Here is a 16,243-nt window from a genome sequence, read left to right on the forward strand (position 1 = left end):
TGTTTGTCATCTATATCAACGATTTGGATGATAATGTGGTTAACTGGATCAGCAGGTTTGCAAATAATAGAGAGATTGGGGGTGTAGTGGACAGCAAGAAAGACCACCAAAGCTTGCAGTGGGATCTAGCTGGAAAAATGGCAGATGGAATTTAATGCAGACAAGTACAAGGTTGCACTTTGTAAGACCAACCCTGTTTGGTCCTACCACAGTGAATAGAAGTGCACTGAGGAGTGTGGTAGAACAAAGGGATCTGGGAATACAGGTCCATAATTCATGGAAAGCAGCAGCAGAGGTAGATAGGGCTATAAAGAAAGCTTTTGGCACATTGGCCTTCATAAGTGAAAGTATTGAGCACAGGTGATAGGATGTTATGTTGAAGTTGTATAAGACATTGGTGTAGCCTAATTTGGAGTAATTGTGTGCAGTATTGGTCACCTGCCTACAGAAAAGATGTAAATAAGGTTGAAAGAGAACAGAGAGAATTTACAAGAATGTTGCTGGGACTGGTGGACCTGAGTTATAAAGAAAGATTGAACAGGTTAGGACTGTATTCCTTGGAGCATAGAATATTGAGGGAAGATTTGATAGAAGTAGACAAGATTGAGGGGTATAGATAGGGTAAATGCTAGCAGTCTTTTGCCACTGTGTTAAGGTGGGATCACAACCAGAGGTTAAGGGTGAAAGGTAATAAGTTTAAGGGGAACATGAGGGAAACTTCAATCGTAGAGTGGTGTGATAGTGGATTGAGCAAGTGGAGCATGCAAGCTTAATTTCAACATTTAAGATAATTTTGGATAGCAAGGGTCCGGATAGCTGTGGTCTGGGTGCAGGCCAATAGGACCAGGCAGTTTAAATGGGTTGGCACAGACTAGATGGACTGAAGGGCCTGTTTCCGTGCTGTACTTTTCTATGACTACTGCATGGGAGAAGTTGGAGTGGCTTTGGTGTTAAGCAATTAAGCCTTATCAAGGGTTTAGTTTTAACCAGTAATCCAAATATTCGCAGTATTTAGTGTTGCCTAAATATTATCCTTGTGTGATGTAACTGTGTCTTTCATTCTTGTGTTATTCTTTTGTTAACACACTCAAAATACTGGTGGAACGCAGCAGGCCAGACAGCATCCATAGGAGGAAGCACAGTCGACATTTCGGGCCAAGACGTTTCAGTTCCTCAATGCCAGCCAGAGGAACCAGTAAAGTTCATCACTCATCATGTGTTTGTTCTTATTCTGGTGCAGAGATGCCAGCTCTTATGGCACTACGGAAACGAGCACAGGGGGAAAAACCATTGGCTGGAGCAAAGATAGTTGGCTGTACTCACATTACAGCCCAGACTGCGGTGAGTGTCCAGCTTTAGAACGCTGATTATTAGAATCACGAGACTGCATAGCGAGTATGTTAACTTGCCATCCAGAATACGGCCTCTTCCTGCAGTCAGGAGACTGAAAACGAACAGCTTCTTCCCCCTCCACCATCTGATTTCTGAACAATTCATGATCCTATGAACATTACTTAACTATTTCTCTTCTGCTCCTTTTATTTTTACTGTAACTTAAGTCTTGCACTGTACCGCTGACAAACAACAAATTTCATGACATAGTGTCAGTGGTAATAAACCTGATTCTGATTCACTGTGCAGAACTCTAGATCTAATTTAGTCCATTCTCCTAAGCATGAAAATTCTTTCTGTAAAACTTTGTGTAAAATGAACATTGGCACAGAAAGCTGAAGAATTTTGCTCATGGAATTAAGGACCTTTTGCTAGAGATCTACAGTATTCTGTCCTTGAGCCAGAGATAACAGACTGTTCTGATGCTCTTTGCCAGTGGGCCGTAAATGATTTCCCAGCTGCTTCTAAATTTAGTTTTAGAAACTAAGAACTTTTTATTTTAGCTTTTGCTTCTTTACTCCCTTAGATGTTTCCTATAGTAATATTTGTGCACGTACAGCCAAAAGAAGTGGAGAAAGGCACCTAGGTCGGCTAGGAGCTAGGAGATGTCAATAACCTGTTTTTCTACATTCAACTCCACCACCTCTCTATTAGATTGAATGATTATTGTCCTTTTAACCTTGTATATGTGTATTCATGATGCCATTCATCTTTAACAATGTCACTGGTGTAGTTTTACATTTGCAACTATTCGCAAGATGATTTCTGTGACTTCAGTGTGCGCTGAGGAAGAAGCTATGACAGCCCTCTCCTGTAGGTGGCACTGTTGAGCTGCACATTGTCAATATCTGCACATCCCTTTATTTCATACAGGATTAGAATTTTTATTCTTTGTATTTAACTTTGTGCTATTTTTTGCAAGTCGCACTACCAATGAAAATATAAATGTAAATCAAATGTAAAGAGTGCACCTTTAAGGGCAAGACCCTTAACAGTGTTGATGAATGGAGCGATCTTAAAGTCCAAGTTCATAGTTTCCTGAAAGTGGCTACGCAACGAAGGCATATGGCACATTTGGCTTTATTGGTCGAGGCACTGAGTTCAAGAGTCAGGAAGTTGTGTTGCAGTATTTAAAACTCTAGTTAGGCTGCATCTGGAGCATTGCATACAGTTTTGGCTGCCCCATTACAAGAAGGAACTGATAGAGGTTTATGAGCTTATCCAGATGCATAGGTAAAGTAGACAAGACTGTACCCTTTTTCCCAGGGTTGAAATATCTAATACCAGAGGGCATGCATTTAGAGGGGGGATATTTTCAAAGGAGGTATGAGGGGTAATTTTTTTTTTTAAACACAGTGAGTGGTGGATGCATGAAATGTGCTGCTTGGGATAGAGGTAGATACATTAGAGAAGCTTGGATAGGCACATGAATATGAGAAAAATGGAAGGATATGGACATTGTGTAGGCAGAAAGGATTAATTTAGTTAATGATTTGATTACTAACTTGTTTCAGCACAGCATTGTGGGCTGAAAAGGCTGTTCCTGTGCTGTACTGTTATGTGCACAAAATGTAATATTTGCATGGTTATGTTAGATGTCTTTTGTTCTCAAGTTCCACCAAAGTGTGACTTCTCTCACATTAACAGCTTATTCATACTGAAAGTTTCTCTTCACATTTCATGATGGCTGTTGAAGGTGGAGGTGGGGAACACATTTGAGTGACCTACACTGATTCTTTGGCCCTAGAGACCATTAGCAGAAGAGTGCTGACAACGAATTAAAACTCCTCTGCATGCCTTTTCGCATATCTTGTCTGTTAATCCTGCTGGAATGAAATTAGAATTTTGCAGCAGCCTATTTTACCCAGATCTCAATAGATTATTTTAACAGGAAAGTTCAAATAGTCCTTAAATGAGCAGAATGATTTTTGTGATTTTAATTGTTTAAATGGGTGTGCTCCAGTTGATATAAAATGTATGCAGTGTCTGCTTCTACCCTAATTCTGGGATAATAAATATAACTTTTCTCCTGGATAAAGCAAGGTACTGTGCTGTCATATGGAGTAATTTAAAGAAAGCAATAATGTAAACTTCAAATATGGCCCTTTGTTTGTTTCTGGCGCAGGTGCTGATGGAGACGCTTGCTGCTCTTGGAGCCCAGTGCAGGTGGGCTGCCTGTAACATTTATTCTACCCAGAATGAAGTGGCTGCTGCTCTGGCTGAGAATGGTAATGGAAATTTCACCAAATAGGATTCATTTCCTCCATTCTTTTCAGTACCTTTTATCGTGTTTTGTCTGTCCCCTTTTTTCTAAGTCTGCCAATATCTTGTCTCCTCCAATGTTGTTCTACAAATACTTAATGAACTTTTTTAATAAAGTAATTAAAAGTCCTGTACACAATGTTCCTAGTAGAATTTAGGAGTGAAGGACCTACTTTTGCTATCAGTTTGATGGCCTTGCCTCATTATCCTTACCAATATTTTGCACTATGACGTATGAGGCCGTTTTACTTTTTTTTTTAATTTTAAAATTTTTTGTTAATCATTGAGACACAACACTGAGTTGGTCCTTCGAGCCTGTTCTTCTGCTCTACAGCCCTTTGTTCTAAGTGTTGAAGATTATATTGAAGGACAAAAAACAGATTGGATTGAAAAGTGTTTTTAAAAAAAAAGACAAAGGAAATGCTTAGATTTTTGGTATCGAATAACAGTTAATACCTGAAATCATAAGTCTATGTTGGAAGAAAAAGTGTAATAGTGACTCTGCCTGTGCGGTTCTCTTGGAGTATTTAACAATTAGTACTTCCTTCAAAGAGTCCTGAGCAGGGAATTCATCCATAATTAATACATGAAGTTTAAATCTTACCAGAACAGATTCTATGCATCACTCCGGAAGCTTGCTTTAAGTCTCATGTTAACTTCATAACTGGCATGTAATTGCAACAATGGTCAATACAAGAAGCTTGTTTAGAAATATGTAGAGACACAGTGCGGACGGACCAGGTCCTTCTAGCCCAAGGAGCCACACTACCCAGCAACCCACCTATTTAACCCTAGCCTAATCATGGGGCAATTTACAATGACCAATTAACCAGTACATCTTTGGACTGTGGGAGAAAATGGGTGTACCCAGAGGAATCCTGTATGGTCACGGGGAGGAATCTACAAACTCATCACAGATGATGTGGGAATTAAACTCCGAATTCCGATGCCCTGAACTGTAGTGGCATTGCACTAGCCGCGACACTACGAAGCCACACCTATTCTGTTTTCTAAAATAAGCAGTAGGTCTAGAATGCAATTTCAGTGTCCATATTATCCATGTATATCAAAAACTATTGGGCTGTTTATCTAAAAATATAGAGAAGGGTGGTGTGGCTCAGTTTACCTTTGTTGTTGCCACCATTTCCTGCCTATATTTGTTCATGTACAGTACTACTAACAAAGTCTGAACAGAGTAAAAGTACTTGTACACAGTAAGCAAAATAACAATCTGAAGGTAAACATGGGATTCTGCTGATGCTGGATATTAAGAGCAACATGTGCAAAATGCTGGAGGAACTCAGCAAGCCAGGCAGTATCTATGGAAAGGGATAAGTCTTGGCCCAAAATGTCAGCTGTTTATATTCCTTTTCATGGATGCTGCCTGGTCTGCAGAGCTCCTTAACTTTTTTGTGTTTGTCCATAAGACATTAGAGCAGAATTAGGCCTTTGGCCCATAAAATCTGCTCTACCATTACATCATGGCTGATTTATTATCCCTCTCGACCCTATTCTCTGGCCTTCTTTCCGTAACCATGATTAATCAAGAACCTATCAACCTCCACCTTAAATATACCCAGTGAACTGGCCTGGGCGGCTGTCTGTGGTGATGGATTGCACCAATTCTTCAGTCACAAATTTGTCTGCCAAATGATCATACTACACATCATCCTCACTGGCACGTGGCACAGGCATCGATCCAGGGATTACTACCCTAGAGATCCTGCTTTTCAGTTTTCTACCCAACTCCCTATAAATCTGTCTTTATGATCTCCCATTTCGTACCTATGTCATTGGTACCAATGTGTACCACATCTTCCAGCTGTTCACCCTCCCCCTAGAATGCCATGGACATCCCTGAGCTTGGCACCTGGGTGATAACCTACTCCAACACTATCTAATGTGCTTATACCTATTATTGTGGGGTATGGCCACTGGCTGCCTATTCCCTACCCACCCACACCCCCCCCCATCCCCAACAGTCATTTGACTACCTCCCTGTAGCTCCTATCTGTCACCTCTTCGTTTTCCCATATGAGCCAAAGCTCATCCAATTTCAGCTCCACTTCCTTAACACAATCTGTAAGGAGCTGCAGCTCGGTGCACCTCATGCAGATGTAGTTATCAGGGATGCTGGAGGTCTCCCTGAGATCCCACATCTCACACAAAGAACACGTCACTTCCTCCAAACCCATTCTCAGCGCACTATCTATGTAGTAACAGGAAAAGAAACTTGCTTATAACCTCTGCCTGCCAGTCTAACACTGGGCCATTCCAACAATGGCTGCCCCAGTTGCACCTTCCTTCTTTTTATTGGCCCTGCTCTGAATGTAGCCCACCAAAAAGAGCTGATAGATAGCACTGAAGCTCTTTTTAAACTTTGCTCTGCGTCACCAACAAACAAGCTCTCGTGCTGATTGCAGCCTGCTGAAAAGAGTTGAAAGCACTGGAGCCCTTTTTAAACCTCAGGCTGAAGGGAGATTGTACAGACTCAGTTGTCATTAAGTCATAGAGTTATACAGCATGGTAACAGGCCTTTCAAGGCAACCAGTCCATGCCAGCCATGGTGCTCTATCAATCTCCTTCCACTTGTCAGTGCTTGGCCCACCTTTCTAATCCGTATATCTGCCCAAATGTTGTTATTGAACCTGCCACAACCACTTCCTCTGGCAGCCCATTCGACACTGATACCAGCCTTTGTGTAAAATAAAAAGTTACCCTTCAAGTTCCTATTAAATTTCCATTCTCACCTTAAACCTTTGCCTTCTAACTCTTAATTCCCAAAACCTAGAAGAAAGCTGAGTTCATTCACCCTCTCCGTGCCCCTCACTGTGTGTTTTGTTATTCATTCAAGTTCCTAATGACACCTGCATTCCTTTAAGATGATTTCTTGTAACTATTCTTTAGCATTGCTCGATTATATTTTAGCTTCTGGCTTGATTCTGAGTATGGACTATAATTTGCCTAAGTATCCATTGTTATGTTAAAATTTTGTTAATGGAGGCTAAGTTGCTGCCAGACTTTCTTCAAAATGTGGCTTCTACCCCAATTGATATAGAAAACATTGAAAATCTACAGCATAATACAGGCCCTTTGGCCCATAAAGCTGTGCTGAACATGTCCTTGCCCTAGAACTACCTAGGCTTACCCATAGCCCTCTATTTTTCTAAACTCCATGTCCCTATCCAGGAGTCTCTTAAAAGACCCTATCGTTTCCACCTCCACCACCGTTGCAGGCAGCCCATTCCACACACTCACCACTCTCTTTTTTTTTCTTTCTTTCTTTTTTTTTAAAAAACTTACCCCTGAAATCTCCTCTGTACCTACTTCCAAGCTTCTTATCAACTTGTACACCTCTATCAGGTCACCTCTCATCCTCCGTCACTCCAAGGAGAAAAGGCCAAGTTCACTCAACCTGTTTTCATAAGGCGTGCTCCCCAATCCAGGCAACAACCTTGTAAATCTCCTCTGCACCTGTTCTATGGTTTCCACGTCCTTTCTGTAGTGAGGTGACCAGAATTGAGTACAATACTCCAAGTGGGATCTGACCAGGGTCCTATATAGCTGCAACATTACTTCTCGGCTCTTAAACTCAATCCCATTATTGATGAAGGCCGATGCGCCATATGCCTTCTTAACCACAGAGTCAACCTGCGTAGCAGCTTTGAGTGTCCTATGGACTCTGTTCCTCCACACTGCCAAGAGTCTTACCATTAATGCTATATTCTGCCATCATATTTGACCTACCAAAATGAACCACCTCACACTTATTTGGGTTGAACTCCATCTGCCACTTCTCGGCCCAGTTTTGCATCCTAGCAATGTCCTGCTGTAACCTCTGATAGCCCTCCACACTATCCACAATACTCCCAACCTTAAGGGTCCCAGAACAGATTCCTGAGGCACACCACTGGTCACTGACCTCCATGCAGAATATGACCCATCTGCAACCACTCTTTGCCTTCTGTGGGCAAGCCAGTTCTGGATCCACAAAGGTCCCCTTGGATCCCATGCCTCCTTACTTTCTCAATAAGCCTGGCGTGGGGTACCTTATCAGATGCCTTGCTGAAATCCATATACACTACATCTATGGCTCTACCTTCATCAATGTGTTTAGTCACATCCCCAAAAAGTTCAATCAGGCTCGTGAGTCACGAACTGCCTTTGACAAAGCCATGCTGACTGTTCCTAATCATATTATACCTCTGCAAATGTTCATAAATCCTGCCTCTCAGGATCTTCTCCATCAACTTGCCAACCACTGAAGTAAGATTCGCTGTCTAATTTCCTGGGCTATCTCTACTCCCTTTCTTGAATAAGGGAACAACTTCCTCAACCCTCCAATCCTACGGAACCTCTCCTGTCCTCCTTGATAATGCAAAGATCATTGCCAGAGGCTCAGCAATCTCCTCCCTCACCTCCCACAGTAGTCTGGGGTACATCCTGTCCGGTCCCGATGACTTATCCAACTTGCTGTTTTCCAAAAGCTCCTGCACATCCTCTTCCTTAATGTCTATATGCTCAAGCTTTTCAGTCCACTGCAAGTCATCCCTACAATTGCTAAGATCCTTTTCTGTAGTGAATACTGAAGCAAAGTATTCATTAAGTACCTCTGCTATATCTTCTGGTTTCATACACACTTTTCCACTGTCACACTTGGTTTGTCCTATTCTCTCACATCTTATCCCCTTGCTCTTCACATACTTGTAGAATGCCTTGGGGTTTTCCTTAATCCTATCTGCCAAGGCCTTCTCATGGCCCCTTCTGGCTCTCCTAATTTTATTCTTAAGCTCCTTCCTGCTAGCTTTATAATCTTCTAGATCTCTATCATTACCTAGTTGTTTGTTTTTGTTTTTGTTTTGAACCTTTCGTAAGCTCTTCTTTTCCTTCTTTTCCTCTTGACTGGATTTACAACAGCCTTTGTATGCCACCGTTCCTGTACCCTACCATCCTTTCCCTGTCTCATTGGAATGTACCTATGCAGAACCCCACGCAAATATCCCCCGAACATTTGCCACATTTCTTCCGTACATTTCCCTGAGAATATCTGTTTCCAATTTATGCTTCCAAGTTTCTGCCTCATATTTCCCCTTACTCCAATTAAACGTTTTCCTAACTTGTCTGTTCCTATCCCTCTCCAATGATATATCCAAAATGCTCTCCCACTGAGACCTGACACCTGACGAGGTTCATTTCCCAATACCAGATCAAGTACAGCCTCTCCTCTTGTAGGCTTATCAGAAACCTTCCTGAACACACCTAACAAACTCCACCCCATCTAAACCCCTCACCCTAGGGAGATGCAAATCAATATTTGGGAAATTAAAATCTCCCACCACAACAACCCTGTTATTACTACTCCTTTCCAGAATCTGTCTTCCTATCTGCTCCTCGATGTCCCTGTTACTATTGGGTGGTCTATATATATATATAAAAAAACACCAGTAGAGTTATTGACCCCTTCCTATTCCTAACTTCCACCCACAGATACTCCGTAGGCAACCCCTCCATGACTTCCTCCTTTTCTGCAGCCGTGACATTATCTCTGATCAACAGTGCCACACCCCCACCTCTTTTGCCTCCCTCCCTGTCCTTTCTGAAACATCTAAGCCTGGTACTTGAAGTAGCCATTCCTGCCCCTGAGCCATCCAAGTTTCTATAATGGCCACAACATCATAGCTCCAAGTACTGATCCACACTCTAAGCTCATCCGCTTTGTTCATTATACTCCTCGCATTAAAATAGACACATCTCAAACCATCAGTCTGAGCATGTCCCTTCTCTATCACAGGCCTATCCTCCCTTTTGCGCTGTTCCAAACTTTCTCTATTTGTGAGACAACCTCCCTTTCCTCTGTCACATCAGTTCGGTTCCCACCCCCCAGCAATTCTAGTTTAAACTCTCTCCAATAGCCTTAGCAAACTTCCCTGCCAGGATATTGGTCCCCCTGGGATTCAAGCGCAACCCATCCTTTTAGTACAGGTCACACCTGCCCCAAAAGAGGTCCCAGTGATCCAGAAATCTGAATCCTTCCCCCCTGCTCCAATCCCTTAGCCACGCATTTATCCTGCACCTCACTCTATCCCTATACTCACTGTCACGTGGCACAGGCAGTAATCCCAAGATTATTACCTTTTGAGGTTCTGCTTCTCAACTTCCTTTCTAACTCCCTGTAGTCTGTTTTCAGGTCCTCCTCCCTTTTCCTACCTATGTCATTGGTACCAATATGTACCGCGATCTCTGGCTGCTCTCCTTCCCACTTCAAGACATCGTTAATGCGATCAGAAGTATCCTGGACCCTGGTACCTGGGAGGCAAACTACCATCCGTGTTTCTTTCCTGCATCCACAGACCTGTCTGACCTCCTAACTATAGAGTCCCCTATCACTGCTGCCATCTTCTTCCTTTCCCTACCCTTCTGAGCCACAGGGCCAGACTCTGTGCCAGAGGCACAGCCACCGTTGCTTCCCCCAGGTAATAATTCAAGAATTTTATGCTGAAGGGACATTGAGTTTTCTATTGCATCGGTACCTAAATATGTTTGTTACTAATGATGAACTGCTTTTCTTGCCCTGTGCCAGGTTATCCAGTCTTTGCTTGGAAGGGAGAATCAGAAGATGATTTTTGGTGGTGCATTGATCGCTGTGTGAATGTGGAAGGATGGCAGCCTAACATGGTAAAGACAGGTTGTTATTCTTTAACAGCTTAAAATACTGATAAAGTGATTTTTCAGTGTTTGATCAGGTTGCATTAAATAAAAGATACCAGACCCTACCAGTTCCCCTCTACCACCTCTCTCCTCTGAGTAGCAGAACTTGTCCTCACTCATAATTTCTTATTGGGCTCTTCCCACTTCATTCAAACGAAAGGTCTAGCCATGGGCACTCGCACGGGTCCCAGCAGTGCTTGCCTTTTTGTCAGCTACGAGGAACCGTAGCCTACACTGGTGAATGCCCCCCACTTTTCCTATGCTACACTGATGACTGCACCCACTTTGCCTCCAACTTCCATCTGGCCTTCAAATTTGCCTGGTTCATTTCCAACATCTCCCTCCCTTTCTCTATCTCCCTCTGTCTCTATCTCTGGAGACAGCTTACCTACTGATGTCTATTATAAACCCAAGGACTCTCACAGCTGCCTAGACTACACCTCATCCCCCCCCACTACTTGTAAAAATGCCTTCCCCTTTTCTCATTTCCTCAGTCTCTGCCACATCTACTCTCAGGAAAAAGTTTTTCATTCCAGAACTAAGGAGATGTCCCCTTTTTTTTCCCAAAGAATGTGGCTTCCCTTCCTCTACCATCAACACTGCCCTCAACTGCATCCCTTCCGTTTCACACACGTCTGCTCCCTCCTCACCCCATCCTCCCACCACCCTACCAGGGATAGGATTCCTCTTGGCCTCACCTACCACCCCACCAGCCTCTGAGTCCAGCACATAATTCTCCGCAACTTCTGCCATCTCCAACGGGATCCCACCACCAAGTACATCCTTCCCTCCACCCCACTTTCTGCTTTCCCCAGGGATCACTCCCTACACGACTCCCTTGTCCATTCATCCCTCCCCACTGATCGCCCTCCTGACACTTGCCCTTGCAAGCGGAACAAGTGCTACACCTGTCCCTACACCACCTCCCTCACTACCATTCAGGCCCTAAACAGTCCTTCCAGGTGAGGCTACACTTCCCCTGTGAGTCTTTTGGGGTCATATGCTGTGTCCAGAGCTCCTGGTGTGGCCTCCATATATTGGTGAGACCCACCATAGATTGGGAGACTGCTTCGCTGAGCATCTGCTCTCTGTCTGCCAGAAAAAAGCGGGATCTTCCACTGCCACCCATTTTAATTCCTCTTCCCATTCCCATTCCAATATGTCTGTCCTTGGTGCTCTCCACTGTCACGATGAGGCCACACTCAGATTGGAGGAGCAACACCTTGTATTCCATCTGGGTAGCCTCCAACCTGATGGCATGAACATCAATTTCTCAAACTCCCAGTCGTGACCTCCCCCCCACCTCCTCCATCCCCTTTTTCCCCATCTCCTTGCCTGATGATCTCTGGTGTTCCTCATTCCCTCCTTCTCCCCGCTGCGCACACACCTTTTCTTTCTTCCAGGGCTTTCTGCCCTCTCCTATTAGATTCCCTCTTCTCCAGCCCTGTATCTCTTTCACCAATCAACCTCCCAGCTCTTCACTTCACCCCTCCCCCTCCCAGTTTCACTGGTCTCCTTGTGTTTCACCCTCCCCTTCTTCCCCCCTCCCCAACCTTTTAACTCTACTCTTGTCTTTCTTTTCTCCAGTCTTCCTGAAAGGTCTCAGCTCGAAATGTCAACTGTACTCTTTTCCATAGATTCTGTCTGGTCTGCTCAGTTCCTCCAGCATTGTGTGTGTGTGTTGCTTGGATTTCCAGCATCTGCAGATTTTCTCGTTTGTGATCGGAACTTTCTTTGAGTGATTTACTCAAATATAGTAAGAGTTCACAGTGGATTACTTCCAAGTCTGTGAGGAGAATTGAGTTTCAGAGGTTGTGGAAAGAAGGATTTGGCTTCTCATTCAAAAACTTTTGAACTGATCTAGAGTTGCAGTAACAAACAAGAGAAAATCTGCAGTTGCTGGAAATCCAAGCAACACACAATGCTGGATGAACACAGCAGACCAGGCAGCATCTCTGGAAAAGAGTACAGTCGACGTTTTGGGCAGAAACCCTTTGGCAGGACTCTGACATCAACTACTCTTTTCCATAGATGCTGCCTGGCCTGCTGCGTTCCTCCAGCATTGTGTGTGTGGAGTTGCAGCGATGTTCTTTTGTTATGTGTATGACTGATTCAGTTTGGCCATGCTGCAAATTGCTGATTTTCATATGAAGACGGAAATAATTTGTGTTTTGGTCCCAGATACTGGATGACGGTGGAGACCTCACTCACTGGATTTATAAGAAATACCCTAATATGTTCAAGAAAATTAAGGGCATTGTAGAAGAAAGTGTGACTGGTGTTCACAGGTGAGTGTTAACATGAAAACATCTTGGCAGTCTTTGGGGTTTGTTTTGTTAATACAGCATTGGTTCTCTTGGATCAAACACCAAAGACAAGATTTCCTTTTCGTTTTACAACTTTACTTTCTTCATTCAGTTTAGTACACTAGGCTGCCATTTTTTACCCAGCATAGAAGACAGAGGGTAATGGTTGAGGGGTTGAATTGTTCAAGCTGGAGGTCTGTAAATAGTGGTGTTCTGCAGGGATCTATACTGGGGCCTCTGCTGTTTGTACTATATATAAATGACCTAGATGAAAATGTAGCTGGGTGGGTTAGTAAGTTGGTGAATGAAACCAAGACTGAGGTTGTAGATGGTGTAGAAGACTGGTGAAGAATACAGTGCAATATAGATCAGTTGCGGATATGGCCAGAGAAATGGCAGGTGGAGTTTAACCCAGATAAATGTGAGGTGTTGCACCTTGGTAGGGCAAACGCAAGGAGACAGTACACTGTTAAGGGCAAGATAAGATCTTGGGATTCATAGAACATAGAATAGTACAGCACAGTACAGGCCCTTCGGCCCACAATGTTGTGCCAACCCTTAAACTCTGCTTCCCAAATAACCCCTCACCTTTAATTCCTCCATATACCTGTCTAGTAGTCTGTTAAATTTCACTAGTGTATCCGCCACCACCACTGACTCAGGCAGTGCATTCCATGCACCAACCACTCTCTGAGTAAAAAAAAACCTTCCTCTAATATCCCCCTTGAACTTCCCACCCCTTACCTTAAAGCCATGTCCTCTAGTATTGAGCAGTGGTGCCTTGGGGAAGAGGCGCTGGCTGTCCACTCTATCTATTCCTCTTAATATCTTGTATACCTCTATCATGTCTCCTCTCATCCTCCTCTCCAAAGAGTAAAGCCTAGCTTCCTTAATCTCTGATCATAATACATACCCTGTAAACCAGTCAGCATCCTGGTAAATCTCCTTTGAACCCTTTCCAATGCTTCCACATCTTTCCTACAATAAGGTGACCAGAACTGACCAGTACTCCAAGTGTGGCCTAACCAGAGTTTTATAGAACTGCTTCATTACCTCGCGACTCTTAAACTCTATCCCTTGACTTATGAAAGCTAACACCCCATAAGCTTTCTTAACTACCCTATCCACCTGTGAGGCAACTTTCAGGGATCTGTGGACATGTACCCCCAGATCCCTCTGCTCCTCCACACTACCAAGTATCCTGCCATTTACTTTGTACTCTGCCTTGGAGTTTGTCCTTCCAAAGTGTACCACCTCACACTTCTCCGGGTTGAACTCCATCTGCCACTTCTCAGCCCACTTCTGCATCCTATCAATGTCTCTCTGCAATCTTCGACAATCCTCTACACTATCTACAACACCACCAACCTTTGTGTCATCTGCAAACTTGCCAACCCACCCTTCTACCCCCACATCCAGGTCGTTAATAAAAATCATGAAAAGTAGAGGTCCCAGAACCGATCCTCGTGTTACACCACTAGTCATAACCCTCCAATCCGAATGTACTCCCTCCACCACGACCCTCTGCTTTCTGCAGGCAAGCCAATTCTGAATCCACCTGGCCAAACTTCAACTGATTCAAGTTCATAGCTCCATGAAAGTAATTACACAGGTCAATAAGGTGGTTAAGAAGGCTTATGGAATGCCTGTTTTTATTAGTCAAGGCACTGTGTTCAAAAGTCAAGAGGTTATTATGCAACTTTATGGAACTCCGGTTAGGCCATGTCACAAAAAACTGTGGGTCAGTTGTTTAAGAAAAATAACCAGATGGCTTGAGTCGCAAAAACAAATTGAGGTGCTTTTATTTACCTCAAAACAAGACAAAAAAACGGGTGGGGGGGGGGGACAAAATAAATGTGTGTGTGTGTATATATATATCTCCACCCTCAGACTAAACTAATTAACTCAATTAGCCAATTAAAGATGGTATCCTCCACCATCAGCACACTGGTGCAGGTTGCTGCTGCCTCTATATGAGACAGCTCCATGCAGCAACTCTGTTTCAGCCCCAGTCACTATTACTGCTGGGAATGAGTGTTTTACCGAGTGCGCCATGTGCCGTCCGTAGTTAGTGACGGGCCTTCGTCACAGGCCACATCTGAAGAATTGCATAAAGTTCTGGCCACCCCAAGGTAGGAAGGATGTTGAGTCTTTGGAGAGGGTGCAGAAGAGGTTTACCAAGATGCTGCCTGGTTTAGAGGCATATGCTATCATGAGAGGCTGGACAAACCTGGGCTGTTTTCTTTGGAGCAACGGGCTGAGGGGAGATCTGACAGAAGAATTATAAGATTATGAGAGGCATAGATAGAGTAGACAGGGAGTATCTTTTTAACAGGATCAAAATGTCTAATATCAGAGGTCATGCATTGAAGGTGAGGGGTGGTAGGTTCAAAGGGAATGTGAGAGGTAAGTTTTTCACTCGGTGGATGCTTGGAATGTGCTGCTTGGTACCGTGTTAGAGGCAAATACAGCAGAGACTTCTAAGAGATGTTTAGATAGGCACATGAATGTGAGGAAGATGGAAGGATGTGGACATTGTGTAGAGAGAAGGGATTAGTTTTGAGGTGGGGGGGGGTTTGATTTACTCTTCAGCAGGTTTGGATCAATATTATGACCCAAAGGTCCTGTTCCTGTGCTGTACTGTTCTATACATTCCAACAATTAAGTTACAATGAGGAAGGTGAAAAAATCTATCCTATGTTGATTAACTGTTTGGTTTGATTTGATTTTTCTCTCGGTATACTTGAATATGCAGTGGAATAGGCAAATTACCATAATATAAATTATTTGCTGGGCCTCAATAGATACAAATGTAAGGCAATATTTCCCAGTTGTCTCAGGCAGTGAGCAGTTAACCCAAGCAGTCGGGGACTTTCAGTTCTTGGTGTTTGTGCAAATTATCTTGCTGATTTGATTGAATTTGGGCAATGCAGAGTTGGTTCTACCAGCTTTTGAAGAGTTATCTTGCATCTCCTATTTGATTGCTGTTTGGCCATCTCTGGAGCTTGAAGTCTGTTTGGTTATTGCTATGCTCTATTGGTGCCCACTGGCCAAGTTAGGAGTTGGAGCAGAAGATGCCAGTGTTCTATGACACTGGAAAGATTTGTGACTGGGTCTCCTCCTGTGAATCATTTCAGGAAATAACTTTAAAGGTGAATATTAGCAAACTAGAAGCCAAAAGCAACATTTTTGATATGTTTTCAGTACAAGAGATTCAGCAAATGCTGTAATTCTTATGCAGCACACACAAAATACTGGTGGAACTCAGCTAGTCAGGCAGGATCGATGGAAGGGAATAAACTGTTGATGTTTCAGGCCAAGACTCTTCATCAGGACTGGAAAAGGAGGGGACAGAAGCCAGGATAAGAAGGTAGGGGGGGCAGTGGTACAAGCTGGTAGAGGGGATAGGTGGAAGAGGTAAAGGGCTGAAGAAAGAATCTAATAGGAGAGGACAGTGGACCATGGAAAAGGGAAATGGGAGGTGATGGGCAGGTGAAGAAAAGAGAAAGGGTAACCAGAATAAGGAATGGAATGATGGAGAAGGAGGAGAGGATGAAATTACCAGAAATAGAGAA

At 43.5% G+C, this 16,243-nt stretch overlaps 1 protein-coding gene across 9 annotated transcripts in view; it reads left to right on the plus strand.

Annotated features, from left to right (window-relative positions):
- LOC134359558 (putative adenosylhomocysteinase 3) overlaps positions 1-16,243 on the plus strand; it is a 98,720-nt gene that overhangs the window by 62,268 nt on the left and 20,209 nt on the right. For all 9 annotated transcript variants that reach the window (XM_063073003.1, XM_063072999.1, XM_063073001.1 and 6 more), the window contains 4 exons: positions 1,241-1,341; positions 3,518-3,620; positions 10,235-10,329; positions 12,544-12,650. In XM_063073003.1, the coding sequence (XP_062929073.1) occupies positions 1,241-1,341; positions 3,518-3,620; positions 10,235-10,329; positions 12,544-12,650 (406 nt within the window). The remainder of the gene's footprint in view (positions 1-1,240; positions 1,342-3,517; positions 3,621-10,234; positions 10,330-12,543; positions 12,651-16,243) is intronic.

This window comes from Mobula hypostoma, chromosome 20, assembly GCF_963921235.1.
Source record: "Mobula hypostoma chromosome 20, sMobHyp1.1, whole genome shotgun sequence".
Classification (NCBI taxonomy): Eukaryota; Metazoa; Chordata; class Chondrichthyes; order Myliobatiformes; family Myliobatidae; genus Mobula; species Mobula hypostoma.